Source organism: Bipolaris maydis, assembly GCF_028858645.1.
Source record: "Bipolaris maydis strain C4 unplaced genomic scaffold PSV08scaffold_20, whole genome shotgun sequence".
Classification (NCBI taxonomy): domain Eukaryota; kingdom Fungi; phylum Ascomycota; class Dothideomycetes; order Pleosporales; family Pleosporaceae; genus Bipolaris; species Bipolaris maydis.
The window spans coordinates 276,647-303,058 of NW_027093876.1; the positions used below are offsets into that span (position 1 = coordinate 276,647).

The window sequence follows — 26,412 nt, forward strand, 5'->3', positions numbered from 1 at the left end:
CATAATCGCTATGTAGATGTCGAATAGTGGGTTGTACATGGGTACACGTGGGATGTGGTTGAGAGATATGGTAGTTTCTTTACACTTTTTTTTTGCTTTTGGTATAGAATGCGAAGAGGATTACGCTCAGACCCCTCCCCCCGGTCTCACCCCTGGACTATGGGAATCCCATCTCGATTTGTTTATGATTTATGTTGTGCATGTCTTTGGGGTTGTTTTTTCGGCGTGTACCCTAATTCTGCTGAATGCCCATGGACGTTGAGAGAAAAAAATCACGCAATACAACGCACGCGCCAACACAGACTCTCGCTTTCTGGGTCTGGGAAGGGATGTTGCGTGTTGGTGTGTGGTTTCAGTACACACGCCCCCCCAAAGTCATGCGATTATCTGTCTGTTTTTTGCGGCAGTGCCCGGCTGTTTTCTGTTTTTGATTTCGGCGTACCGGGGGAAAAAGACGACTTGTAACAGGGTGGGTCAAAAGTCCGGTCCGGGCGGCGGGTTCGGTGGTATTTTTTTTTGCTTTTGTTTTGGGAGTTGTACTACGCAGCAGGTACTAACCCAACTACTGCTTACTACGTTTGGGGCCTAGAATTGCACACCCACGTTTTTTTTCGCCAAGTTACCAAACTAGTGCCAAAGGGAAAAACTTCAGGCAGAAAATGGGCGGTTAAGGATATGAATAAGGTATTTGGCCGTTCTCACTTGTGTATTGTATGATTCGGAAGTCTGTTTTGTTTTCTTGGGGTATTTTGTCCGTGTTACTGTAGGCCATGGTTTGGCGAGACTCCGAGGTGCGGGCACGGTTGTTGCTGAGGACAATGTCCGAGGAGCAGCGCTACACATTACAACGTCGCACGCCTATGCGATGCAACAATTTTTTTTTCCTCTCTAGCAAAATGCAACTACCTTACGGAACGCATTCTACTTGGTTCCGATGTCGTTTGTCGCAAAAGGCATGACGTGCGTGTCTGACTCGCTAGCAAGTGCTCATCGTCTTTCCTCTTTGCATTTTCTTTTATTCTTGCTGCAGCAAAGGACCATGTGTGGGTGGGGACTATGCGGCTGTGGTGCAAAGAAGGATTCGGGGCCCGGCGCTTGTGAGTTGACCATCCATGTCAAACAAACCATGCAACGCTCATCTCGCAATGGTATTTGCCCGAGGTCCCGGGCGGGACGCTTGGCGAGTTGATGGGGTTTGGCTGCGAGGGAGGGGGGGGGGGGAGACTAGTGCAAGGGCAGAGGGGCGCAGTGGGATGTCATGGTTGGGCGGATGAATGGGTGAGGGGCTATCAGATTGAACAGGCAGAGTACCGGGTATGCACAGCCCAAGTTTGTTTGACCGATGCAGACGTCTTGCTCAGAACGGTGGATTATGGATATCCGCGGCGAGCGCGGTGCTAATGGAAATTAGACATCTGTCTACGACATAGACATGGCCGTATCTACTGTGTAGATGAGAGAAAAAGCCCAGGTACACATGTCTTCTGCCTTCCAAGACACCGAGAGGTATGGCCAAGCTTCTTACTATCCTCAAGACACCACCGAGAAAACAAGAGGATAACATCGGCCAAGAGCACACCACGACTGTCTTGCCCATGCTTGGGGAGAAACTATTACCAAACCAGCATATCCCTACGTACGTACGTACACACGCGTAGGTATGCAGTCACTGGGGGAAGAGAAAATCTCAAACGACCTTACCCGTAGTACCACACTGATCGACCTAGCCTCTTCTTCCAGAAACCTTCTACGAACGAACCACGCTTCCCCTCTCTTTCGCCGCTTGTTAACCGGCCTATTCGACCAAGCGGGCGCTTCTCCACAAACTTCTAGCTGGTCTCTCGCCTTCCATTATGCTCCACACACACACACACTTGCACTCACGCCAAAAAGCATAGATCCGCTGCTATTATCCCCTTTGCGCATGACCTACACATGCGCGCTGTATGTTGATGCTGCAGTCTTTGCGGTGATCCACTGGTGGCTTGTAATCGCCGGCCGGGGAGGGTATATGAGGATGCGCTTAAGAACGCCATGTTACAGACAGAAAGAAAAGAGAAGCCATGTGGAATGAAGAAGCGGCTGAAAGGGAAAAGAAGACACCACATGGATAGCTAGTCTTGACTCCACACTTGGAATCTCTTACCCCAGACTAGGATGAGCCAGAGGTGCATGTTAATTTCGGCTTCTGAGGCTCAGGAACCGCGGGGTTGCTGGGTTGAGGCAGGCAAAAGACTTGGTTACGTGCATGCGTTATTGCATGCGGGCTTGCATTAGCTTGAACTTTGGAGGGGTTTGCCCTGGTGTTACCTCATGTCACGGGGGCAGGAGCAGCACCAGTTAGTGGCCTTGTTTTGTTGTTGCTGGTACCGATGTTGTTGCGCGTACTACTTACATGGTAGATTAACTTGATGGGTAAAGTGGATGATGGAACAAGGACCATGGCGAATTGGAGAACAAGACCAGTACCAAAGTTCCTGGACAGGCAGTCATAGACATATCTTTTCTTCTTTAGGCCTCACATCTACCGGGCCCGGGTGTTCGAGCGCACGGATTCAACAGCCGCTTGGAAACTGTGGAGATGTTGTGGACTGGTGGCACAGCAGCATCCGTCAAAACGTGGAGAATGCGGAATTGAACAAAAAAAGCACATGTACGCCGTATAGTGTAATGCGATTCTTGCTGCAGTGTACCCGTCTGACCCATTGTTTTTTTTTCTGCCTCTTCTCGAGTCATGCACAGTACAGTTATGCACACCCGTAATTCCCGTCCTTTGCAAGATCACTGTGCATTATGCGGGGAAGAATACCTGGGGTCGGTGGATTCTGTCTTGATAGGCTAGGGCTTGAGCTGCAGGCCAGAGCAGACTAGTGGAGGGACAACGCATGCGCCACAGAAATGCAAGTCAGGTATGGATAAGGATGGTGGGCATAAGGCCGGGGGGGTTGGGGACGCCCCAAAGCAAGGTGGTTGCGTGATGTTCGCTGAGATTCCAGTCTCTTGCGACGGTTGGCGTTCTGGTTGGCATCATCTTAGCTGGGGGGGTATGCATATCGCAAGGAACAGAATGCTAGGTGTGGATCTTAACTGAATTAGAGTTATTAACGGCTGCTGCTGGCATCACGCACCTCGGAGGGACAAAGTGGTTGCATACCTCGGTCCAAGAACCAAAGCTAGTAAAGACAGACAGCAGCCAGATCTTAGGCTTAATCCAGGCTGGGCATTGCTAGCGTGGGCAGAATAGGCGGGCGAATTGGGTGATTCGGGTGCGGTTTGTCCTTACCAGGATGGTCGTTCGAGAAGGCTCGCGAGCATGGCCAGGGGAGGGTGGGAGGGTGTGAGAGCAAGAGTGGGAGCATGGTACATGGTTGTGCCGGGCGAAGGCGGATAGTGCAAGCGGACGAAGGAGAAGCCATGGGAACATCTTGGTATGGGAAGTAAGGCGATGCATGTCATGTGGATGGAATTGCTTACTGGACCTCGCTCAGAGTGCAACGAGGGTGGCCATGCATCGCTCCCGGTGGCGGTGTGATAGGCGTCATTTAGGGACAGTCCTAGCAGCTTGTCCTTGTGGATTCAAAGCTTGTTAGCCTCGGAGACACATGTGTCGACGAAGGGCCGAGCCATGATTGCCCAAAGAAATGCAAATAAACAGAGGTTTCAAGTGGGCCCAGGACACAACGATGGACCATGCTGTAGCCAAAAGGCCCAGCTAGTGTCATGGTACCTCGTCGCTAGGACACGGACGTGGCGACGCGGTACGCGATTCCGGCTCGAGGCTCGACAGCTACCGTTCACGTTGTGCGGAGCGCATCATGTGCTACTGGCGGTGCTGCAAGCACGAGCGTTGGCTGGTGCCATCCTTGTCGCTGCGTTTGCGTGCAGTGGAGGTTGACGAGATTGTCATAAGGCGGGGTGCCTTTATTCACGAAGAGTGTCGTGCTGCCTCTGGGCACAGCCACTGGAAAGCTTACTCGTAGTCGGCCATGGCGGCAAGCACATTTATTGTCCGTAGGAGATGAAGGGTGGGCTGGTGGTGCAGGTACATGGGGAGCAAGGCGGGCGGCATCAAGGACCAAGGAAGCCGGAACGACGTGCCTGAAGATGAGTAAGGGGCCGTGCAAATGGGCAAGCGGTTGCGAGCCATGCCGGCTGAATACCCGCTGGTTCGACAGGAACTTTTAGCCAGGCGCGAGGAGAATGCGGAGTACATATGTACGTGTGCGCGTGTGTAGTATGTGCGGACGGCTCCAAGCTGGGGTTGCGAGCACACTGGCCCTTTGGCCGCATTTGGGTCTGGAGAAGCCCAAGGCGATTGCACATGTGCGGGTGGATGGTGGATGGTGGAGAGGGAAGAGGTGAGCGGGCCGCTGGGGGCGTACGAGGGTCAGCCCTGGGGGAGAAAGGAGTTTGCAACCGGTCCTTGGTTCCGCAGGCGCGGCTGGGCCAGCATGACGTGTGGTGGTCGCTTTCCGGATTGGGAGCGGAGTCGGCGTCCATGGCTCGCATTGCACAGCAAAAGCGAAGGGCTGGTCACGTGGCCTCGGCGGAGCGGGCTGAGGGTGTACCACCGCTCCGTCTACGCGCGGACAGGGATGCGGCCAAGTTTGGTAGCGCTGGCGTCATGATGGCCCAGTGCGTACCTCGACTAGGCGTAGGTGTAGTGCATGTAGGTGTACAGAGTAGCAGCAGTTGTGGTCGTTGTACTCACCTCCACCTGCCGGGCGGGAAGCGAGATGCAGCGAGGTATTGAAAAAGGCTGACGCGCATGGCCAGTGGCAGCCATTGGGCATCCATGCTTTTTGCGGCCAGCGGTTGGCGTGTAGTCGGCGGCGGCAGACGTACACACACCTAGTCGAAGCCTGGCGATGCAACAGCGGCAGGGCGAAGAAGCAAAGAGGGCGGGACGCGATGATGCAGGCCAGCGAGAAAAAAGCACTCATCTCCCGCCTGCAGCGCCCCTCGCTTCCAACTGCGCCCTTGGTGCTGCCTGTACAGGTGCGTATGCGTGCGTACGCCAATGTGCCGGCGTCTCTGCAGAGGCGGCCAAAAGCAAAGCACACAAGGCTACAGAGACGGTGTTGGTGTTGACATGTCGTCTGCCAATGGTAGCAGCAAAGGCCAAAGGATTGCGAGGCGCTGTTAGTGCCCGAGATGTGGTTCCTCAGCCGTTGGGTTGCGTACGGCGCAGGGCGATCACTGACGGATACGAGGTTACTAGTAGTCGTAGCGGCCAGCGATCTGACGACGGCAGGCTTGCGCCATCGGCCACGAACCTTCTGACTCGACGCCGCCCGGCGCCGGAGCAAGATACGACATGCGGAAGCTGGCACATGCTAAAAACTGGGCTTTCGCCTCAACATGCAGGCCTAGGGCCCTTTTGCTGCCACAGCCGGCGGCTTTTCTGCCTCAGAAGCAGCGAGCAGCGTGTTCGCCGAGGTTGGCCAAGCGCCCGCGGCCACGTCGGGTCGTGTCGTGTATGAGAGGTGGGGTTTCCGACGAGTGTACTGCTACTTGCACTTGCTGGGTACATGCTCCAGACGGCCAAATTCTGCTCTTTGCAACAAGCAGCCAAAGGCGCGCACGGCACACCCTGCGACATGCAATTTCCCCCACACCTCCCACCAGCCTCAACCGCGGGGCAGGGCGTGGTTGAGCCAAGATTGACGGGCGAGGCACAAATGCCAGCGCAGCCATGCCATGCCCAGCTACTTATCGCTCTGCCCTGCCTGCCGCACTCGCCCCCAGGCCGTCTTGGTCGTCTTCATGCGCGCCCGGCCAATCACGTGCGCCCTCCAAGCCCACCCCCTCGCACCCCAAGACGCTTACCGAGTATAAAAGTACCACCAAAGTCCTTCTCTCCCACAGCCTGGCCCATCTCGCCCTCGCACCGGGTTTCAGGAAGCGCCGCGTTCGGAACGTGTTTATGCCACGACAGTGCTCCTGCCCTGCCGTCTTACTGAGGCCTGCAAACCCGCCGGCCAGGTAGAGGCAATGGCCCTAGGTAGTGTACAGGCCAAGTTGCATGACGGTACTTTGGTACCTACTGTCGGCTCCTGTGCTAGCCGGCCGTCTCACTGTGGCACGTAACTTTATTTCCCACCCCCATAGCAGCGTCTTTGTCCCTCACGACTGCACTCTGCACTCCGCACTCCGCACTCCGCATTTCCGCACTCCACACTCTGCACGTAATGCGTAGAGGATAGAGTGCGGAGGGCCGTTGCTGACTGTCCACGGACTAGGCCGCCGCGTGCTTCACGCCGGCCGGCTGCCTTAGTCAGCCCACAAGACATTTGCGCCAGTTACAGGCTACTAGTAGAATCTAGAATCCATTACGCCGCCCTCAGCTGTAGGAACAACCGCAAACAGAGGGAATGGCTGTGAGCAGACCAAACACATGTTCAAGCGGTGAACTAGTACTCCCACAACAACAATAACAACCACTAGCCATGACTTTCGTATCGCTTCGTATCAGTACTTCTTGCTCTTCCTGTTCTTCTTGTTCGTGAATGCAAACCCATCTTTCCAGTCGACCAGCCATGGCTCCCATACCCATACGCCACATGCTTGACTCGCCCCCAGACTCACTCCGTACATGTGTGCGCCTTAATCCATCCGTATTCTCGTAGTGTAGGCAGCAGCGACATGGTAGCACAGCGCCTGATGACTGGCGACGAGAGGGCCAAGTGCATCGTGGCCACAACACAAGGGCTGACCTCACATGACGACGGACTTAACCGGACTTGTCCTTTCACGTGAATGACTGTCTTTTTTTTCTGATATTCAGGCGTCATTGTGCATGGGCTGCGATACAAGACGTCAGTACTCCTCCAGTCACCAATGTTTTTGCATCCTGCCGTCGCGGGGTCATTTGCTACAGCCTTTGTATGGCTGGCCAGCCCTCCATGCCGTCGTGACCATTGCAGTGCTGCCTGTTGCTCCTCTCCTCCATGACAGCCAGCGTCTGTGCCCAATTGTGCGACCTGGGGGTTTGCGGACCACACACGTTGGCAGACCACCAGCAAAAGTCGTACTGCGGACGAAAACCACAAGGGCAATCACAATCCCCATGACAATAAACGCGTCATGACGAGGAATCCGTCCTCCGAAAAAAAAGCAGGGTTCAGTGCAGTACGTACATACACAACGTATGCTAATGTACACTACATTATGGGCTTGGTCGGCGTTGTGGCGAGACAGAGTGGGAGAGGCGACACTATGGCATGCCATTATCCATTCCCCCGCCTGCCTTATCGGATGCATCAACACACACACACACAAGTGCTCGTGCTGTCCGCCATGGCCCCTCAACAACAGCCCTCTCCATTCAATACTGCAATGACAATGTCGTGACTCTTCAACGGGCAAGCACATGCAGAGATGTAGTCACAGCAAACCGCGGTTTGGACGTGGCGGGCGCAGGTGTTGGGGCTGACGTTCAAGGGCTCGGCTAGGCCAACATCCTTGTTGCGGCTTAGCCTGGCACTCAAACAATTTTCGAAAGAGCCCAACCGCCGTCCCTCTTCACACCCGTCTCTCCATAGCGAGAACATCTACCAACTCGACACGCAGCGGACTCGGTGATCATCACAAGAGCCGCTTGCTTGCTGGTTTCACGAATTTATTCGTCGAAGTCCATCCCCCCCAATCCGGACACGGAAATCCTGTCGAGACTCCTTCATTGAAGCGCTCGGACAGCCTCCAACGCCCTGTGTAAAGGAGTTGACCTCTGCCTTTTGCCTCATCCAAAAGACACTCTTTTCTGCTCCGCCCCGAGTCGCTGCTGCCAGCAACTCATTAATACCGCAGAACCCACCCCGCCCTCCCTCGCTCGAATCTGGGATTCCCGCGACAACGTCATCCGCCAATATCCATCAAAACCCATTGTCCAGCCCGCCGACCGCATCCTCATCCCCGCCTCTCCCACCGCCATCACCGAGTCCATGAGTAATTCCATCTCCAACTCGCAGACCCCGCCCATCGCCGCTTCCTCGACTACGACCGCGAACAACTCCTCCTCAGGATCGTCCGCCACCGTGGCCGCTGGATCGGCGCAACCCGCTGCCCGGAGCTCTTACGCAAACGCGACCAAGCCTGCAATCGTGTCTAGCGCAACCCCACCCGTGGCAGTGGGAGCACCCCAGAGCGCGCAGCATGGAAAGAGCTCCTCTGTCTCCCCGGTGAACGGCAACAGTGCCATCAAGCCCGCCATTCCCGCCATGCCCACCATTGTGAGCGGCGGCCCCAACGGCAGCGCAAACACTCATGAGCGCAAGTCGTCTGTTCAGATCAAGCAGACTCCGCCCGTCGCCACTGCAGGCGGCCCCCCCTCCGGTATCAAGTTCGGATCGCTCGCCGCATCCCCAGCGCCTGCCCACGCCTCACCCGTAGTCCAGGGAAACCTGAACCCCCAGGCACAGAACCCACGCGTTGCTTCTCCAGCACATTCACCCTCACCCATTCCTACCCCCATTTCTGGCGGCCCCAAGCCTGACGGTCTGCCCACTCGACCAAATCTGGTGTTTGGTGGTCAAGGCGGTGAAGGCACCGAGTCAAACGTAAGTCCGCGCTTTGCTTCGGATGCGGCCCCCACCATTTTCAGCCTCACATGCTAACCCACATCCAGGCTCGCCCTACCATGCCCCCTCAACCCAACTCGCATTCGCTTCCTCAGGCTCAACACTTGCGCCGCGAATCCTCCCAGTCTGCACACAGCGACATGAGCAATGCAAATATGGGTCGAGGCTACCCTCCTAGCCGCGGCCGTGGTGGGTACCCACAAGGACACTACAACCCACAAATGGCAAACCACTCGCCACAGCCATACCGCTCCATGCCTCAACAAATGGGTCGCGGTATGACCCCGCCATTCCAGCCTCCAGGCCAGATGGCGCAGCGTTCTCCATACACGCAGAACCGCAGCCCCGCTATGACGCCCGCCACTATGCATACGCAACAGCAGTTTGCCAATCCACAGGGTATGCCATATTACCAAGGACAGCCCTATGCTCAGCAGGTGTGTATTACCATCTACCATTTTTTTTTACTCCCCCCAACCCACAATCATTTTCTCTGTTTTCTGGTTTCCAGTCCAATTGTCTTCCACTGAACCACAAGTCTCCACATTTTTTATTTTCTCATACTGTTTGCCAGCGAATGACGAAGAGCCTTTTTCGAACACTCTGTCAATGTTGCCCAACAATTTTTCTCGCTTTTTTTTTCCCACCCCTCCATCTATTTTTTTTCCCCAGAAAACCCACCACACCAAACCCTTCCTAACCGTGATATACATTTAGGCCATGTACGGTATGCCACAACCTGGCCTTGATCCATACAACAATTTCTACCCTCAAGGTCAGGGCTACGGACTACAGCAGTCCATCCACTATCCAGGTGTTCCCGCCAGTCCCGGTCGTGGCCACGCCTTCCCTCCGCAAATGCAGCCGGCTCCTTATGGTGTTGCACCCTACAGCCACCAACCCCAGGCTCAGAGCATGTCCCGTACGCCGTCTAACATGTCGGAGCGCCCATCATCTGCTGTTCCGCAGCCATCTACCCCTGCGATGACCAACGTCAACCACATCTCGCACACACACACGCCCAGCATGGGATCGGCGAGCCCAGCACCCACCACGAGCTTTGAACGTCCAAAGAGACAAAGCAAGGCCATAGTTATCAAGACTGCCGATGGTGAGGTTGTCGACTTCAACAAGGGCAAGGGCTCATCACCCGCTCCATCTGCTACCGCATCTGCCCCACCCGCTGCTCCCAGGTCACCAGCTATTGCCGCTACTCCCACTCCTCCCCGCGCACCAAGCGCCTCTGATGCCACTCGCGCTGAAGATACTGCCGCTAAGAAGGCCGACTTTGTCAAGCAATTCCAAGAGAAGCTCCGTCTCCAGGAAGAAGCTGAGAAGAAGGCCAAGGAGGCCAGTGAAGACGAGGCAAAGGCTGAGGCCAGCGCTAAGCTTGCTGCCAAGGAAGAGGCAGAGGCCAAGGCTGCCCTTGAGGCTAAGCAGAAGGAGGAAGCTGAAGCTGCCAAGAAGGCTGAGTTGGATGCAGAAGAAAAGAAGCGTAAGGAGGACGAAGAAATGGAGCGCATGATTGCCGAGATGGAGGAAGAAGAGAGGAAGCGTGAAGAGGAGGAGAAGCGCTATGCTGAAGAGAAGAGGAAGAAGGCCGAGGCTGAAAAGGCCAACGCTGCTGAGAAGATCAAGCAGGAGGAAGAGCGCCTTCGCAAGCTCGAGCGCGAGGCTGAAGAGGCCGAGGCAGCTCGTGCAGCAGAGACTCCAGAACAAAAGGCCGAGCGCGAGGCCAAGGACAAGGAGCTCTTCGCAAGCCTCAAGAAGAACACCATGTTTGGCCCTGGTGCCTCGCAGACCGAGGAACCAGCAGAGCCCGCTCCTGTGGTTGCTCCTGCGCCCTCCAAGACACCAACTGGCACAAAGCCCAAGCCAGCTGCTCTCAAGCTTGAAACCAACAAGTCTGTTGAGCCTGCTCAGCCAACTGCTGGTATGCAAGCACTCAAGACTGCACGCTTCCTCGAAGTCCGCAACGAGATTCAGTACCCGCAAGGCGTTTCAAGCCCTAACCCGGCTCTAAACAACAGCAACCGCAGCAAGGGCCGTCAGTACGACAAGGACTTTTTGCTCCAGTTCCAGGACGTCTTTAAGGAGAAGCCTTCTGTTGACTGGGATATGAAGTTGAAGGAGACTGTTGGTGATGAGCCTGCTTCGGCTCGTGGTCCTCCATCGGCTCGCCCTGGCTCTATGATCGGCGGCGGACGACAGCCTTCTCGCGGCGCTGGCGGCGGTGGTGGTGGCATGGGCACATTTGGCCAAGGCGGCTCATTGGGAGGAGGTCGAACTCTCCCACCAGGTACGACATCCGAACAGCGTTTCCAGCAAGCCCAAGGTGGACGTGGCTCTATGACGAACCCTCTTGCTCATGTCGTTCTAGGTGGTGGACGTGGTGGCGCATTCCCTATGGCACCCCCAATGGTTCGTACCAGCTCGTACCAGAGCATGCCCCATGGACCCAATTCTCCTCGTGTTGGCAGCTCTCGTGGTAAGGGAGGCGGCAGCCGCCGCGGTGGTAACAACAACGCTGCTGCAGACGCCAAGGCCATGCCTCTTACTGCCGGTCAGGAGGTTAAGGCCCTCCAACGCTCGCAGACTGGATGGGTTCCCCAATCGATTGTTGCGCCCGCATCAGCCGCGCCGCCTTCAGGCCACATGCCTCCTGACATGGTGCAGCGTAAGGTCAAGGCTGCTCTCAACAAGATGACACCCGACAAGTTCGACAAGATTTCAGACCAGATTCTCGAGATTGCTGGGCAATCCAAGGATGAGACTGACGGCCGCACGCTCCGCCAAGTCATTCAGCTCACGTTCGAAAAGGCCTGTGACGAAAGCCACTGGTCTTCCATGTACGCCAAGTTCTGCAGTCGCATGCTGCAGACCATGAGCACAGAAATCAAGGACGAGAACGTCCGAGACAAGCATGGCAACCCTGTGGTTGGTGGTGCTCTCTTCCGAAAGTACCTTCTCAACCGTTGTCAGGAAGAGTTCGAGCGTGGTTGGGAAGTCAATCTTCCCGACGCTCCCGAGGACGGCAAAGAGGCCAAGCTGCTTTCAGACGAGTACTACGTTGCCGCTGCTGCTAAGCGTAAGGGTCTCGGTCTGATCCAGTTCATCGGAGAGTTGTACAAGCTCGGCATGTTGACGCTACGAATCATGCACGAGTGTGTACTCAAGCTTCTTGACTTTGAGGGCCTTCCTGATGAGGCCGCCATCGAGAGTTTGGTCAAGCTGCTCCGCACTGTTGGTGCCACCATGGAGTCTGCCGAGGCTGGCCCCAAGATGATCAACATGTACTTTGAGCGTATCGAAAAGGTCATGAACATGGAGGGTCTTCCTTCGCGTATGCACTTCATGTTGCTGGATACTGTTGATCTGCGCAAGGCTGGATGGAAGTCCAAGGACAACCTCAAGGGCCCCAAGACTATTGCTGAGATTCATCAAGAGGCCATGGCTGCTCAGCAGGCTGCCGAGATGGAGCGCACACGTTCGAACCAGCGCGGTGGTGGTGGCCGTCTCCCAATGGGCCGCGGCGATGCCCGCTCATTCTCTGGCGCTGGCATGCAGCCGCCTCCCGACACTGGCAGTCGTGTACAGATGGATGACCTGCGCAAGCTTTCCAAGGGCGCTTCTGGCCGCAACCTCAACAACGCCGGCGCACTTGGTCCGTCTATGCTCGGCAGCCGCAGCGGTAGCGGCCGTCGTGGTCTCGGCCCTAGCATGATGGGTCGTGGCGGTGACGACTCTGGAGCTTCTTCACGCACTGGTACTCCGCCTGTGCAGAAGGAGAAGGACTCGAATGCCCATGCAAATGCTTTCAGGTAAGTTAACATATCGGCCAACATATAAAAATCTGTACTAACATCATGACAGTGCGCTAGCAGCCCTTAGCAACGAAGATGCCGGCGAGGCAGCCTCTTCGTCGCAAGCTCCAGAAGAGAACTCTGCTGAGGCGGAGGCCAAGTCATCCGAGTGATTACTTTTCTTCGTTCAGGCGCGTGACGGTTATACCCCTAGACCATGCCGCACGCGGTAATCTAATCGCTTGTTTCGTTGCATAGACGGGGGCATGTGAGCGCGCATTGTTCTGCATTTTGCAGGGTTTCCTTACTGCAGCTTTTCAAGACTGGTGGATTCTAAAAGTTTCCTTGTTGTCGAGCGCCAGGTCGTTTCCAGATGGGCTTGGGTTCTCAATCTCTTCACGGGTGACCTTTAAAAAGCTTCGACTTTTTCTTCACGCATGTTTATCACGGCACTACCAAACACGACGGCGTTCCGGATATAAAGAGGGAAGGTGGCCCAAATTGCACGCTTTTCATAAGCGTCATGGGTGTTATCCTGGGGCTCTGATTCTGCATCCCCATTTTCCTTAGGTTTGTCATCTCTTTCTGTCACGATGGGGGTAGGGTTGGACAGGTGGAAGGGATGTCGTATTCTCCTGTCAAGGTCTTTTTTTTCAATTTCCGCAACTTCGATGTACTTTTCCTCTTTCTTCTTTTCTTCTTTCTGCTTCTCCTCATCCACACTTTTCTTTTTGCAAACGAAGAGTGGGTAGCTTTATGGTGCGGTGCCGCCGACGACAGCAGACGTTGCTTAGGCATGCAACCTGCAAACCAAAAATGACTTGGGTCATGAGAAGCAGGGTTTTTATGTGATTGAACAAAAGGTTAGCATGGAATGACGGAGGATGAAAACTGCTGTGTATTATTGTTCGTTTGCTCTAGTTAGAATGCATTTGTTCTATTCACAGGTTGCATCCATTGTGTAGGTTGTGTGATGTTGTTATACCGCTTGTCCCTGTGTCTAGCTTCCTACTGTCTACCTACAATTGAGTCCAAACCGGGCCTAGGGGAACCCAATTTGCTCTGTGCAAGTCAAGTGACGTTGTGATTTTGATTACCACGCAGAAAAAAAAAGGATCGACGAGGTGACAACGATGGGGAGAGGAGGGGGGTAAGAAGGGGGGCCAAAGACGTGCAGGGACCAGGAGAACGAGGTTACGTCATATCAACTAAACATGAGATCAACCCTTGTCTGCAACAGTTATAAAAAGTCGTGAATCGCTGCCGGAGAATCTAGACTATTACATATCACACTTGACTTTGAACATAACCTCTGTATCGTTTTTTTTTCTTTCTTGGAACAAAAATACGCGACTCGAAGATTTAGACTTGAGATTCAACATGGCTGAGCAGAACGAACCGCAGCAGCAGAAAGGTAAGCTTTACACTTGCTATGGAATGGAGGTGATGTTTTATTTAAGATAGAGAAAGAGAGAGAGAGAGGGATTGATAATGTGTAGGGTTTTTTTGGGACGGCAGCGAGTGGATTAGGTATGTGGATTTTTCTCTTTTTGTTTTTGCCTTTCTCTTTACCTCGTTCCCCTCTGCATCATTCTCTGCCCACACATTCTCCTCCATCCTTTCCTACACCCATTTCCCACCCCCACACACACACACACACACACACACACACACACACACACACACACGCCTTCCCCAGCTCACCATGCTAACACAACCCGCCAGGTAACACCCTCGGCGCCGCAACCAACACCGTCGGAAAAGGCGTCCAAGGCATCACGGATACAACGGGCAACGTAGTTGCAGCCGGTGGCAAAGGCTTGGGCGATGCGGTGACGGGGGTTGCATCTGGAGTTGGGGATACCACAAAAGGTACGTTTTGCCCTGTGATGGATTTGAGGAGGCTTGACTCCGATTTTGGGGGGATAAGAAAAGCTGACGTTGACGTTTTTTGGGGGTTGTGTAGCCGCGGGGAAGTTTGTGGGGGATACGACGCAAGCTGGGGGAAAGAGTGTTCAGGGGGAGAAGAAATGAATTAAGGAGGTAGAAGGAGGAGGAGGAGGAGGAGGAGGAGGAGAAGAAGAAGATTGAAGAGATGATGATGATGATGATTCAATGTAGTGAAGGAATCTCTTGCTCCTTTGAGCAGACTATGCTATATACCATCTTCCCCTTATCTCTCTCTCTCTCTCCTTAACCAAAGCCAAAAACAAGCCGTATGTGTGTGTATTTTTTTCCAACAAACCCCTCCCTTCACAACCGCACGCCTATTCCGCCCCTCCCAAACTCGCCCCTCAGCCCCAACCTCAACAAATCGCCCTGCAAAACCTCCGCCTTCCTCTCCATCAAATCCTCCACATCCCAATTCACACTCACAAACCGCCCACTCAACCACCTCGCCTTGTCCTGACACACCCACACCGCCGTGCCGCCCACCAACTCGGCACTATCGTTGTTGAACCGCGAGCGAAACGGCTCGCGCAGCATGTCCGTCGCCACCAGGCCCGGGTGCATGCTGATGGCGGTGACGCAGGGGTACTCGGCGGCGACGTGTGCGGCGAGGGCGTCGACGGCGAATTTGCTCATCAGGTAGCCGCCCACGGGCGGCACCGTGAAGAAGGATTGCCACGAGCTGAGGCTGAGGATTGTGGCGGGCGTCGAGGGCGACGGGAGTAGCGAGAGGAAGGAGCGCGTTACTAGGTATGTGCCTTTTGCGTTGATTTCCTAGGTAGGGGGAATCGTTAGGCAACTTCTCTTCTTCTTCTTCTTCTTTTTTGGGGGGATTACTGGGCTTGGGGAAAGAAGCTGACAGAGAGAGAGACGTACGAAATTGTTCCACCATTCGTCGACGTTTGTCTCGTGGAGTTTGGGTCCGTCGCCTGTTAGGACGCCGGCGGCGTTGATGAGAATGTCGGCGTGGCTGAAGCGCTGCTTGATTCTTTCAAAGGCTTTTTCTACGCCTTCCGACTTGGAGATGTCGACGGCGCAGGTTAGGGTTTCGAGTTCCGGGTTGGCTTGTTTGACGGAGGCTTCGACGGTGGATAGTTTGGCCGCGTTGGAGGCAACGAGGACCATGCCTTTGACACCGGCTTTGGTGAATGCTGGTATCATTGCCTATTTTTTTTTTCACAAAGACATATGTGTTAGTTTGGAGCATGGTATATGTTAATGAGAAGTTTTTGTACGTACTGTAGCTCCGATTCCGCGGGAAGCTCCAGTGATGATAACGACTTTGCCTGCTAAGCTGTGTTCTGGGAGACTTGGATCAATTGCTGGATACGCATCTTGGTGTGCACGTTTTGTGAATTGCATTGATTTGACATAGTAGTCCTTGGGGAGGTCACTTAGATTCGGTGCCATTTTTCGATATCGAAATGGTGTGATACTGTATAAACAAGGTTGTGAGAATCCAGCGGAGCGATGTTAAATCTGGTCAGATGCTTTTTTTTTTGGAGATCCCCTGCTTTTAAAATACTCTTTGATTATCGCTTCCTCTAACATCTCCACTTGTCGGACAGGGATGCAACCGCTGATCTTGCATGTCCCAGATTGCATCCTGCGTTCTGTTTGTGACACCTGCCTCGGCATGCACCGCTTGCAGTGCTTTGCCGCATCGAGCGGTCGCCCGTTTAAAAAGCCGGCATGTAGGATGCTGGCTCTGTCTTGTTGGGCGTTAGTGCAGGTGGATCCTTGCGTGGCTACAGAACTTGAGCAGGCGCAGGTGGCCTAATGTATCCAACGGTCTACCTGTACACCGTTGTTCGATCTGCAAGTCACTCATCTTGAAACCTCTTGCATGGAAGTATATTTCCACTCCATATCGATTCGGATGTTTGTACAATCTTCTTGTAAGTTCATGTCCAGTAAAGGATGAGTAGAAGACTGTAAATTGAGAACGTTATCTGCTCTATAAAAGTGGCCACAACACTGAACACGTGGAAGGATCTGTAGGAAAAACAGTCTAGTTTTCAGATATCAACAGGTGCTACAGAACCTCCTGTTTTCGAACAGAACTTCCTTGTGGCTGGTGTGATGGAAAAATGTGGCAAAAGCAGGGCTTCGTAAGAAGTATGTGGTAGCCGGGTATATTTCAATCCTATCAAATCGAGGCCTAAGTATTCCACTGTGTGCCAACAATGCAAAAGATCCAGGGCTACAAAAACCACAAAGGCTTCACAAATGTCAAATGTTCCTCATAAGCATACGCATGCAGCGCAACTAATTTATTCTTCCACATCGCGCACAAGCCTCAAATGGCCGCACGTGTCTCCTCTTGTAGATAAACATTTAGATACCCAGAGTAAACTCAACACCAACATCGATATCACGTGCCATCTTGACAACCTTTGAGAATTGGACCGACTTCTCAGCAGCACCCTGGAGATCATCGATGGAGAAAATCTTAAGACCAGAGTCGTTGATCTATTACAGAGAACACATTAGCAAAAAATCATCCATCTCAAAGTCTGACTTGCTGAAAAACTTACAAGCTTCTGCGCGGCCTCCATGTTGGTACCTTGCAACCTGGCAATAACAGGTGTCTTGAGGTTCATTTCCTGGACAACCTGAATGAGACCCTTGGCAATGGCGTCACAGCGGACGATACCACCAAAGATGTTGACGAAAATGGCAGTGACCTTAGGGTCGCTGGTGATGAGTTCGAAAGCTTGCCTGATGGCCTCGGGGGTAGCACCACCACCGACATCCAAGAAGTTAGCGGGCGCACCGCCGTTGAGCTTGATAATGTCCATGGTAGCCATGGCCAGACCGGCACCGTTGACGAGGCAGCCAATGTCGCCGTCGAGCTTGATGAAGTTGAGACCAACCTTGGCGGCCTTGACCTCGTCGGGGTCTTCCTGGGTAATGTCCCTCCAGTCAAAGACCTCCTTCTGACGGAAGTCGGCGTTGTCGTCAAAGTTGAGCTTGGCATCCATGGCGAGGACCTGGTGGTCGGTAGTCTCAGAGAGGGGGTTGATCTCGATCTGGGTGGCGTCCTTCTCCATGAAAACCTTGTACAGCTTCTGGATGGTGTCCTTGGCATCTTCAATGCACTGCTCCGAGAAACCAAGCTCGGTCGCAATGTTGCGCGCCATTTCGTCGGTGACGCCCTTGTGGATATCAATGGGGGTGGTGATGATGGCCTCGGGGTGCTCCTTTGCGACGGTCTCAATGTCCATTCCACCTTGCGACGAAGCGACAATGACGGGGCCTTGGGAAGCGCGATCCATGAGGATGGCGAGGTAGAATTCACGGCGGGCAAACTTGCGGTCGACAATGAAGACCGAGTTGCAGAGCCGGCCGGCGGCTCCAGTTTGCTTGGTGATGAGCTTGTGGCCGATCATCTGCTCGGCAAGGATGGCTGCTTCGCGGGGACTGCATGTTGTGTTAGAGAGCTGGCCGTGGTGTTGCAGTAGAATGGGGTAGCATACGAGTAGACAACCCTGACACCGCCCTTGAAGCCGTTGTCAAAGGTTCCCTTTCCACGGCCTCCGGCAAGAACCTGGGCCTTGATGACGGCATCCTCTCCGCCTGCACACATTAGCCCCAGAACCAAAGTGCCCATCTACTCTTGCTGGCGCATACCAATGTCCTGGGCAATCTTCTCAGCCTCAGCGCCGCTGGTAGCGACGCCGCCCTTGGGCACGCCAATGCCATACTGGGGTTCGTGTTAGATGTCCAGGCCCGCCAAAGAGTGGGATATTTCAGCGGAGCACTCGTACCGACTCGAGCAGGGCTGCGGACCTGTATTCGTGGATGGCGAGGCCTCTCCTTTGCTGGATGACGGAGCGCTTCAGTGGTGTTTCCTGGCATTGGTTAGCACTGCATGCTCGTTGGTGGGCGGGCGCCAGGTGTGCAAGAGCCTTTTGCAGCTCGTGGGAGAAGCCATTGAGTGTGTACATACAGCAGCAGCGCGAACAGCGCGAGCCAGCGGCCGGGCGCGGGCAAAGTTGTACATGATGTCTGGAGTCGCAGACACACGTTTGGGTATATGGGCGGGGGTGTTTAGAGGGAGGGAAAGCTCTTGATGCACAGCTCCGTTTGATGTCGGCTGCTTCACAGGGCTGTTTGCGGACGTCTGCTAGCGTGCCGAGAATGAACCGGGTTCTCAAAAATATCGCGGCCGGGAACTTGGTCGTTTTGAGCCCCAAAATCCCAAGCGCCCCTGGATAAGTCCGCGCCGGAAATGTCAAAGAGAAATAATGATGGCGATGTCATCGCCAATCGGATAAGTCTTCTTGAAGCAAAGGGACAGAAGCTCTTAGCCTCGCTTTACGGGTCGCGGCCAGACTGGGAGACGCGGGACAGTGCTGCGACGCCTCAGGATGAGGATGATCAAGATCTCAAACAAAATTACGCCCATGACAGGTGACGCTCCAAACGACTGTTTTCTGCAACTGCGCGTGCTAACATTCATGTTCAGGATTGGTCTTGGCAGTATACTTCCAAAGGATGTTGAGAATGGCAGCTTCACCAGGAGGACGCTAACGTCAGACGACAAGCTGCTGCAGCAGTTGATCGGCAAGAAAAAAGCCAAGGCTCATATCATGGCGAAACAGGAAGCTGCGAGGCCGAGTGCAGCGACCAAAGCTCATCAATACAGCAAACCTACTGCTGTGAAAAAGGATGCTTCCGACGATGAAGAAGATGGGAGGGCCGCTACTTTCAAGTCAAAGAGAGAGGGTAGGAAGACGAAGAAGCCGCCCAAAATGCCGGACAGTGACGACGAGGATGAAGAGACGAGAGCAAAGAGACTAGCAGCAGGCGCAAAGACTGAAGACCAGGAGACAAAGGAGGTTACTACGGAGACTCCGGTCGAGGACAAGTCGTCTGAAAAAGTGCAAGAGGAAGAAGAAGCAGAGCTTGGACAACCAGCTCCCAAGAAAGTAAAAACTAAACCAAAGAGCTTTTTGGACGAGCTTCTGGCAGAGCGCTCCAAGAAGAAGAGCAAAAAGAGCAAGGCCTAGGTCGTCACTTTTTGCATCCCAAAGGCGTTCTAAACCATAGTCATTTGATACCCCAGTCATTGATTTAATTTTTATTTCCGATATACCCTACTCCCGTACAATCAAGCTGGCCATGCCCATTCCAGTGCCTATGCATTTGCTCAGCACGCCCACTTGCTCGCCACTTCTGCCCATTTCGTGTAGGAGCGTGGCAAGCATCCTGCCGCTCGTCGCTCCCAGCGGGTGGCCTAGTGCAATGGCGCCTCCGTTAGGATTGATCTTGTCCATTTTGTTCTCAAGTCCCAGCTTCCTGATGCAGTACAGCGCCTGACTCGCAAAAGCTTCGTTGATCTCCCACACATTGACGTCTGATGTCTGAAGGCCCGTGTAGTCGAGGAGCTTGGGGATAGCAAGAGCTGGTCCAACACCCATTTCATCAGGCGTGCAACCGACAACTTGTGTCCCGGCCCACTTTCCGATGATTTGCTTTTCTAGACCCAGAGCCGTGGCTGTCGATCGGCGCATCATGAGCGCTGCACTCGCTCCATCCGAAACTTGACTGCTGTTGCCTGCTGTGCTTGTACCGTTCTTGTCAAATGCCGGCTTCATCGTCGCCAGTTTCTCCACCGTAGTCCCTGGCCGAATTCCATCATCCTTGGTGACAGTCACCTGCTTTTGGTTTTCCGGTACCTCGGGCTCAATCCATCTGGTAGTGACCGGAACGATCTCATCGTCGAACAATCCGTTCGCTTGCGCCTTGGCAGCCCTGTTTTGCGATTCCGCAGCGAAAGCATCTTGGTCAGCGCGAGTGACGCCATATCGACTCGCGACGTTCTCAGATGTAATTCCCATGCTCATGATGCAGTCTCGTGCATCCTTGACCGGGCTGTCCTTCATCTCTGGCCAGAGTTCTGTGGGTATAGCCCTGCTGCCATAGTTGCGCGTCATGCTCTCCATGCCTCCTCCAATGCCAATGTCGATTTGGCCAACAGCGATGGAGTTTGCGATTGACGTAATAGCAGATAGGCCCGATGCGCAGGCGCGGTTTACGGTGCTGAAAGAAGTCGTTGTGGGAATGCCAACATGGTTTGCGGCCATGCGACCGGCTTTGGAGCCACCAAGCTCGGCGAGCACGGTACCCACGCAAACATCGTCTATCTTCGCTGGGTCAAGATTCGGAAACTTGTTGATGGTCGCTTTGAGGACCTGCCAATCCGTTAGTTCTTAGCACATTATAAACAGGACATTTGAGGGTAGTGTACCGCTCCCAAGAGTTCGTGGTCATATGCATCGCGCAGACCTCCCTTTTTGGCTCTTGTTACCGGAGTTCGGAGGGCAGATAGGAAGACGACATCATGTGGATTCTTCTGGAGAATGTTCTTGAGGCCCTTTTGCACGAAAGCCATGATGGCAAGATGACTTGTAATGAACCGCTGGAGATGGCGATTGTAGGGTATCAAGATAAGGGAAATGATACTGCAAAACGACACAAGAATCCAGGCCAAGTAGAAGAGGCTGAACTATTGCTGCACAAAGAAGCCATGGTTGTAGTAGTATGTAAGCTAACCCAGGCCCGAGGGATTGCGTGGAGCTTCGGCAAGTGACCGCGGAGAAGTCGCGGCAAAGGTCTTTTCCGGCTCACGTGCGACGGCGAACCGCATCGAAGAGATTCGGAACATTGCGATGTGCCACGACAAATGTTGGCCACAAGATCGCTGCAGAACAATATCACGGAACATGTTAATGTGTCAAGTCAGTACAAACAAAAGATAATTATTTGCAATCACGACCCTGCAATGATGTAACCATAACCGTTGCAATGTTTTTTTTAATTTCATTTGTAACTTGCATTGTCGTCTGCCAAAGCCCTCGAGATTCCAAAGAGATCTCCCGTCTGTTTCCACACCCTCAAACTGTACGCAGCACTCTACACTTTGTCCCAAGTCCCAACAGCGGGAACCAATCCACCGAGCGCAGCTGGCTGCCTATGCAGCGGGGTATACCAGACGGAAAACATCGTTGAGAACAAACCAGGTGCCGTTGTCGTTCTTAAGCTGGAATGCCTGGGTGAAGCTCATTGGCTTTTCTTCGCCCCCGATCTATCAAGAGTCAGTAGGAGCTTTGTGTTGTTGACAAGATCTACCCACCATGAGCGCGCCCGTAACAAGGACCATGATGCCATCTTCAGCGGAAGGCTGAGCATCAACGGTATCTGTGCGATGTTGTATCTGCTGGAATGGCAGGTTCTTACAAGAGTTAGCTTTGTCTTTCCTGGTCGGGTAGAATTGTTGTTACCTGGAGCTTCTCTACAATGGCAGCAGATCCCTGTGTTGGCGTCTGCTCAAAGGTGAGCATAGAATGCTCTTTCTGTGAATTTTGTGAGCCGGATGTCGTTGCACGCGCTTAGATCGGGTCGCATACGTAGAGGGAAGCGAGACCGGCGCGGTTTTTATCGAAGGTCTCGTAGTAGAACTGCACAAACTGCTCTGGCGCAAGGGTCAATCCCGGTCTGAGCGGAGGAGCGCAAGAGGCCAAACTTGTGGGCATTAGTTTGCCTCAAGTGACGGGCGGTACATACGGGCGATGGCGTTAAAGTCGGCTGTACAGAGTCAGTCTTAGTCGTTTCGGCCATTTCCCTCTCAAGAGCGGAAACGCATAGCTACACAGCATCAGAGGGCCGGTATCCAAGCGCAAGCCAACCAGTATCCATCTACAACCATGTTATAGTTTGATAGGAGGTGGCTCGACACTTGTTGCCAAAGGCGCATCGAGGCAGGGTGGATGGCGGGGTAGAAGCGGCAGACTTACACATGACTGCGAGCGTGTGAGAGTTACGGTGTTCGGATCGAGAGGATGATTAAGTTTTCAACAGATTCTCTGGTACGCGACAGCGGTGGAGGAGTGATTTGGCTATGTCACAAAGGTATGTTGGGAGCTTTTGCTGTCACAGCCCGCGTTCGCTGGGCTTCGGTGGTGGGGCAAGCCCTGCCTAATCTTGGAAGCCGTCGGCCCGACGTTTTGCCGAGCCTTCTATTTTCTTCGAAGCTCTGCATCGCGTTCCCTTCTCCCTTCATCGCTGGTCAACGCCCGAAAACGTCGTCCTTGAAGCAGGACAACGTGGGCGGTGGTGCAGCGAGACACTTCACAGGTAAGCACTTTCAAGTTCCCCTCACATTCTTGCATTATGATGATCATCATCAAACGATAACTTCCGAGTCAACGACGGTGAAGTCTAAAAACAAGATCAAGCTCAACAGGCTGATTTGCTCCTTTACACCTCATACTGTTCATTATCAAGTCGAGTGGTGTGCTAACATGCCATTGTCTAGTTTGAGATACATACTACCAACAGCGACGTGCTCTTGCAGATGCACAACGTATATAGTTCACGTAGTCAATCGAATACACTTTCAATGACTCCCACATGACCTCCCAAGCAATATTCCTAATCTACAATCCCTTCTTCTGGAATGACTTGACAGTATCGACTATAGATTGTTCAAAGGTCTTGTACTTCAAGCCAAGGACGTCAATGGACCTCTTGTTGTTGAACGTGTACAATCCCTTGTCGGGGGTACCTTCGGGGTAGTCGCCGCCAGGCGTTGAGTCGCTGGGCAAGTTTTTGAACTCTGGGAAGTTCTTCTTGATGATCTGGCACATTTCCTTGTTGGAAAAGTATCCAGCCGTGACAAAGAAGCGCTTGTTGGCCGCCTCGGGCTTCTCAATCGCGGCCACGTGTGCCTCTGCAACATCACGTACGTCTACCCAGAAGTGCACGCCGGAAATGGGAATTTCTTCCTTGAATTTGCCTTGGACGGCGGCGAGAATGCGCTGGTTGGATGTGTTCATGTTGTCGAGGCTGTCGAGAGGGTGTATCTTGATCATTGTCAACGATGCCATGCAAACATGGGAGGTTTCCTGGACTTACGATTGGGCCGTACACCATTGGTGGATTGATCGTAGAGAGGGTGAAGTTTGGCTTCTCCTTTTCTACAAATTCCCAGGCTGCCTTCTCTGCAAATGTCTTACTTGCTCGGTATCCTGCGACTGCGTCTTTGAGCGCATCTTCTAGCGTCATGGGGTTCCAGTCTTCCTCTGAGTATTCGTGTCCTGGCCAGAAGCCTTTGGATGGATTCACAATAGCGGCAAAAGACGATGTGATGACGACTTGCTTTACTGTTGGCGCATTCTTCTTGATGGACTTCAAGATGCCCGTGGTTCCAATGACGGCGGGGTCGAGTAAATCCTGTCTTGTTAGCGAGTCGTCCAAGCCTAGCGGAGGAGGGTGGTGTGCGCTCACTTTCTGGATATCGGTAACATTGAAGTGGAAGGGGCTGGCAGTGTGGAGTACAGCCTCGAATGGAGGGTCTGAAACAACGGCCTGGTCAAAAGCATCTGGCTGTGCGATATCTGGGACAATGGCAAAGTCCAACTGGCCCTTTTCAACATAGCTCTTGTACGACTCTTTGATCTTATCTGCCTTGTCTTGCGTGCGCACAGTGGTCACAACGCTGTGGCCGTGGTCGAGCAAGATATCAAGAGTGTGTGCGGCAATGAAGCCGCTGCCTCCGGTCAAAAGAACTCGCGTCATTTCGATGGTATGAAGGGAATTGGTGCGAGTGGGTGAGTATGTGTCCAGATGCTAATCCACAGGTCGAGTGTCGTGGCAGCATGTGTCTCTATGTAATATGTAGCCCTTATACCCTCGCTAGCGCGGGGCAGTATTGTCCCGAGTGTCGCGATTACATAGCAGGTCTAGTTCCCTTACCGGCTGCAATGGCGGCATCACGGCTGATAAAGTCGTGCTGTCAGTCTGAGTGATCGCGGCGCCATTGCGTCACCAGCGATGCGACACTTTTGGTGGGGCATACTGCGTCTTCGTGTCACCCTTCCGGGGTACTGCGAACAACTGCTGGTCGGCAGCTTCACCCCGCTTGGGCTTCCCGAACGGACTGTCGACTTCCCAGTAGACTCCGCAGCACAGCCAAATTTTCATTCTTGAGTGGTTCGGACTGCGCCTGTGATACGTGCTCCGGAGCAGACGTCGCGTGCCAACACACCAGAGGTTGAGCCTGGGAACCGGATACAAGCTAGGTTTGCAGTCAGTGTTGGGACCGGACCGGTGTAGAGTTTCTGTCAAGCTGATTGAGCGGGCGTCTAAGTATGTATAAGCGAGTACAGATTCATCATGGGAAATGCCAGTCGGCGGTTGAGGGTGCACTGCCCGTACGTACGGCCTGCCATTAACTCCGAGCCATGCCTTGCTCATCATATGGGCAAAAAGGCCCCACCTGCAACTTGAGATGCCTCCCACATAGCCCCCTTCCCCGCCCGCCACTTCATCTCGCCCTTCCAATCCGAACAGCATTCACTGTGCTGGGTGAGGCTTAGCTTCGTTTCGCCAACGCTAAATCGGGCATGCTTGCGCTACCACAGGATCCAGTAATGCTCCATGAGCCTTGAATGCAGGTCCCCCATGCGGGGCAAGCCGACAAGATGAGGGGCCATTTTTTCGCCAGACACCTGCTGCCTTTTCAACTCTTGCTCTCTTCTATACCTACGCTGTCAAACTGAACATGGCATCCCTCAAGAGAAGCCCACCTTTCCGCGCCGAGCACGTCGGCTCATTGCTCCGTCCCCAGGAGCTTGTGCAAAAGCGTTACGATGTCGCCTCGGGCAAAGCTCAGCCAGAGGAGCTTGTGCCTCTGGAAGACAAGGCTGTTGCAGAAGTGGTCAAATTCCAGCAGGATTGCGGGCTCAAGGTCGTCTCTAGCGGCGAGTATACCAGGTCAGTAGCGTTGCATAAAGTCAAACCAGGCCTGCGCTAACTTTAGGACCAGGCATATGTTCTGGGGTACCTTTTTTGAAACACTTCACGGCATGAAAGAGCTACAGCTTGGCGTCCTCAAGGGCTACAACAAGGACATGTTTCGCGCTTATGCGCCGGACGTCAAGTCGTTTATGGAAGCGAAGGAAGTACCCAACCATGTCACTGTCTGCGTCGACAAGATTAGACACCCTGGAAAATCCAGCAATCAACGAGAAGTGGATTTGATGAAGAGCCTGCTTCCAGAAAGCGAATGGAAGAACATCAAAATCACGCTCATCTCGCCGTCCTGGTACCATTTCCGTTACATGAATGGCTCAGCCTACCCGAAAGAAGTGTACGCGAACGACGAGGAGTATTTTGAAGATGTTGCCAAGGCGTATCAAGAAGAGCTCAGGATCCTTCACTCGCAGGGAATCAGGAATATCCAGATTGACGACCCCAATCTTGCCTATTTTTGCTCTGATGACATGCTGGCAGGATGGAAAGCGGACAAGACGAACAGCAAGACGGCTGACGAGATGTTTGACTCGTATGTAAAGTTCTACAATAAGTGCTTCGAGCGGCCCGCGGACATGCATCTCGGCATCCACTTGTGCCGCGGCAACTACGTTGGAAGCCGGCATTTCAGTGAAGGTGCATATGACCTTATCGCAAAGAAGCTATTCCAGGTACTACAGTCCCCACAATCGATGGCACGGCAATGCTAACCGACGCAGGATCTCGAAGTTGACACTTACTATCTTGAATACGACACACCTCGCGCCGGAGGTTTTGAGCCGCTAGAACACCTTCCAAAAGGCAAGAATGTAGTCCTAGGCGTCATCACGTCCAAGTTCCCCAAGCTCGAAGACAAGGACGAGATGATCGCCAGAGTCAACCAGGCTGCGGATTGGATTGCAAAGGGCACTGGTCAGTCACGCGAGGACGCGCTTAAACAGTGCTGCGTTAGCCCGCAGTGTGGTTTTGCATCACACGCTGAAGGTAATGCATTGGGTTATGAAGACATGAGGAAGAAATTGCAGCTTGTCAGGAGCATCGCGGATGCCGTGTGGCCCGGAGAGCCTTAGACGCTAAGGAGGCGAAAAAGAGGAGTCTAAGACACTGCTGCGGGGGGTTCTTGACACATACAGTAAGGGGAAGCAATGCAGGAGTAGTGAATTCGAACCGAATGCCGAGTTCAACATGGCGTTTGTATGGGTAGTTCTATCGATTTAGGTGGCGGCAAGCGAGTCAGGTTGGTGCATTGTGTGGCGAAG

General features: G+C 53.5%; 10 protein-coding genes across 10 annotated transcripts; 5 read left to right on the forward strand and 5 right to left on the reverse strand.

Moving 5' to 3' along the window:
• Nucleotides 1-4,124: 4,124 nt before the first annotated feature.
• Nucleotides 4,125-6,106, forward strand: PSV08DRAFT_385400 (uncharacterized protein; the record flags this gene model as incomplete). The annotated part of the gene is made up of 5 exons (XM_066093445.1): nt 4,125-4,215; nt 4,236-4,635; nt 4,856-5,477; nt 5,541-5,786; nt 5,869-6,106. The coding sequence occupies 5 exons, from the start codon at nt 4,125-4,127 to the stop codon at nt 6,088-6,090; spliced, it is 1,581 nt and encodes a 526-aa protein (XP_065947919.1). The 3' UTR covers nt 6,091-6,106.
• Nucleotides 6,107-7,875: 1,769 nt separating this feature from the next.
• PSV08DRAFT_27885 (uncharacterized protein) lies at nt 7,876-12,763 on the forward strand. The gene is made up of 4 exons (XM_014217551.2): nt 7,876-8,558; nt 8,627-9,016; nt 9,297-12,400; nt 12,453-12,763. The coding sequence occupies exons 1-4, from the start codon at nt 7,944-7,946 to the stop codon at nt 12,553-12,555; spliced, it is 4,212 nt and encodes a 1,403-aa protein (XP_014073026.1). The 5' UTR covers nt 7,876-7,943; the 3' UTR covers nt 12,556-12,763.
• Nucleotides 12,764-13,762: 999 nt separating this feature from the next.
• PSV08DRAFT_385402 (uncharacterized protein) lies at nt 13,763-14,556 on the forward strand (the record flags this gene model as incomplete). The annotated part of the gene is made up of 3 exons (XM_014217550.2): nt 13,763-13,796; nt 14,108-14,254; nt 14,349-14,556. 3 exons carry the CDS (start codon nt 13,763-13,765, stop codon nt 14,414-14,416), a joined length of 249 nt encoding a protein of 82 aa, XP_014073025.1. The 3' UTR covers nt 14,417-14,556.
• Nucleotides 14,557-14,635: 79 nt separating this feature from the next.
• PSV08DRAFT_385405 (uncharacterized protein) lies at nt 14,636-15,812 on the reverse strand (the record flags this gene model as incomplete). Its single annotated transcript, XM_014217556.2, has 3 exons — nt 15,572-15,812; nt 15,209-15,496; nt 14,636-15,106 (listed from the first exon to the last, which is right to left on the reverse strand). Exons 1-3 carry the CDS (start codon nt 15,740-15,742, stop codon nt 14,636-14,638), a joined length of 930 nt encoding a protein of 309 aa, XP_014073031.1. The 5' UTR covers nt 15,743-15,812.
• A 643-nt stretch (nt 15,813-16,455) lies between these two features.
• PSV08DRAFT_366951 (uncharacterized protein) lies at nt 16,456-18,422 on the reverse strand. The gene is made up of 6 exons (XM_014217574.2): nt 18,285-18,422; nt 18,103-18,186; nt 17,966-18,038; nt 17,812-17,911; nt 16,870-17,755; nt 16,456-16,804 (listed from the first exon to the last, which is right to left on the reverse strand). Exons 1-6 carry the CDS (start codon nt 18,336-18,338, stop codon nt 16,670-16,672), a joined length of 1,332 nt encoding a protein of 443 aa, XP_014073049.1. The 5' UTR covers nt 18,339-18,422; the 3' UTR covers nt 16,456-16,669.
• A 108-nt stretch (nt 18,423-18,530) lies between these two features.
• Nucleotides 18,531-19,428, forward strand: PSV08DRAFT_366952 (uncharacterized protein). Its single transcript, XM_014217573.2, has 2 exons — nt 18,531-18,748; nt 18,804-19,428. Exons 1-2 carry the CDS (start codon nt 18,567-18,569, stop codon nt 19,345-19,347), a joined length of 726 nt encoding a protein of 241 aa, XP_014073048.1. The 5' UTR covers nt 18,531-18,566; the 3' UTR covers nt 19,348-19,428.
• PSV08DRAFT_212798 (Thiolase, N-terminal domain-containing protein) lies at nt 19,388-20,878 on the reverse strand. The gene is made up of 2 exons (XM_014217533.1): nt 20,589-20,878; nt 19,388-20,532 (listed from the first exon to the last, which is right to left on the reverse strand). The coding sequence occupies exons 1-2, from the start codon at nt 20,730-20,732 to the stop codon at nt 19,435-19,437; spliced, it is 1,242 nt and encodes a 413-aa protein (XP_014073008.1). The 5' UTR covers nt 20,733-20,878; the 3' UTR covers nt 19,388-19,434.
• Nucleotides 20,879-21,137: 259 nt separating this feature from the next.
• On the reverse strand, nt 21,138-22,253 carry PSV08DRAFT_344665 (uncharacterized protein). Its single transcript, XM_014217532.1, has 6 exons — nt 22,135-22,253; nt 21,905-21,925; nt 21,748-21,812; nt 21,622-21,693; nt 21,474-21,572; nt 21,138-21,425 (listed from the first exon to the last, which is right to left on the reverse strand). Exons 1-6 carry the CDS (start codon nt 22,136-22,138, stop codon nt 21,312-21,314), a joined length of 375 nt encoding a protein of 124 aa, XP_014073007.1. The 5' UTR covers nt 22,139-22,253; the 3' UTR covers nt 21,138-21,311.
• Nucleotides 22,254-22,398: 145 nt separating this feature from the next.
• PSV08DRAFT_233536 (uncharacterized protein) lies at nt 22,399-23,991 on the reverse strand. The gene is made up of 3 exons (XM_014217572.2): nt 23,627-23,991; nt 23,255-23,572; nt 22,399-23,202 (listed from the first exon to the last, which is right to left on the reverse strand). The coding sequence occupies exons 1-3, from the start codon at nt 23,915-23,917 to the stop codon at nt 22,777-22,779; spliced, it is 1,035 nt and encodes a 344-aa protein (XP_014073047.1). The 5' UTR covers nt 23,918-23,991; the 3' UTR covers nt 22,399-22,776.
• A 911-nt stretch (nt 23,992-24,902) lies between these two features.
• Nucleotides 24,903-26,223, forward strand: PSV08DRAFT_191885 (uncharacterized protein; the record flags this gene model as incomplete). Its single annotated transcript, XM_014217571.1, has 3 exons — nt 24,903-25,114; nt 25,167-25,824; nt 25,873-26,223. The coding sequence occupies 3 exons, from the start codon at nt 24,903-24,905 to the stop codon at nt 26,221-26,223; spliced, it is 1,221 nt and encodes a 406-aa protein (XP_014073046.1).
• Between the last annotated feature and the right edge of the window lie 189 nt (nt 26,224-26,412).

Coding starts and splice junctions, on each gene's coding strand:
- PSV08DRAFT_27885 (XM_014217551.2), top strand. CDS start 7,944: ATGAGTAATTCCATCTCCAACTCGCAGACCCCGCCCATCGCCGCTTCC. Junction 8,559..8,626: donor GTGAAGGCACCGAGTCAAAC/GTAAGTCCGCGC, acceptor ACCCACATCCAG/GCTCGCCCTACCATGCCCCC. Junction 12,401..12,452: donor GCCCATGCAAATGCTTTCAG/GTAAGTTAACAT, acceptor ACATCATGACAG/TGCGCTAGCAGCCCTTAGCA.
- PSV08DRAFT_366951 (XM_014217574.2), bottom strand. CDS start 18,338: ATGTACAACTTTGCCCGCGCCCGGCCGCTGGCTCGCGCTGTTCGCGCT. Junction 17,756..17,811: donor GGTGTCAGGGTTGTCTACTC/GTATGCTACCCC, acceptor CACAACATGCAG/TCCCCGCGAAGCAGCCATCC. Junction 16,805..16,869: donor TGGAGGCCGCGCAGAAGCTT/GTAAGTTTTTCA, acceptor TCTCTGTAATAG/ATCAACGACTCTGGTCTTAA.
- PSV08DRAFT_366952 (XM_014217573.2), top strand. CDS start 18,567: ATGTCAAAGAGAAATAATGATGGCGATGTCATCGCCAATCGGATAAGT. Junction 18,749..18,803: donor CAAAATTACGCCCATGACAG/GTGACGCTCCAA, acceptor ATTCATGTTCAG/GATTGGTCTTGGCAGTATAC.
- PSV08DRAFT_212798 (XM_014217533.1), bottom strand. CDS start 20,732: ATGGCTTTCGTGCAAAAGGGCCTCAAGAACATTCTCCAGAAGAATCCA. Junction 20,533..20,588: donor ACCACGAACTCTTGGGAGCG/GTACACTACCCT, acceptor ACGGATTGGCAG/GTCCTCAAAGCGACCATCAA.
- PSV08DRAFT_344665 (XM_014217532.1), bottom strand. Junction 21,813..21,904: donor CGACTTTAACGCCATCGCCC/GTATGTACCGCC, acceptor CCCTTGCGCCAG/AGCAGTTTGTGCAGTTCTAC. Junction 21,426..21,473: donor TTGTTACGGGCGCGCTCATG/GTGGGTAGATCT, acceptor GACTCTTGATAG/ATCGGGGGCGAAGAAAAGCC.
- PSV08DRAFT_233536 (XM_014217572.2), bottom strand. CDS start 23,917: ATGACGCGAGTTCTTTTGACCGGAGGCAGCGGCTTCATTGCCGCACAC. Junction 23,573..23,626: donor ATGTTACCGATATCCAGAAA/GTGAGCGCACAC, acceptor CTAACAAGACAG/GATTTACTCGACCCCGCCGT. Junction 23,203..23,254: donor CAATGGTGTACGGCCCAATC/GTAAGTCCAGGA, acceptor ACAATGATCAAG/ATACACCCTCTCGACAGCCT.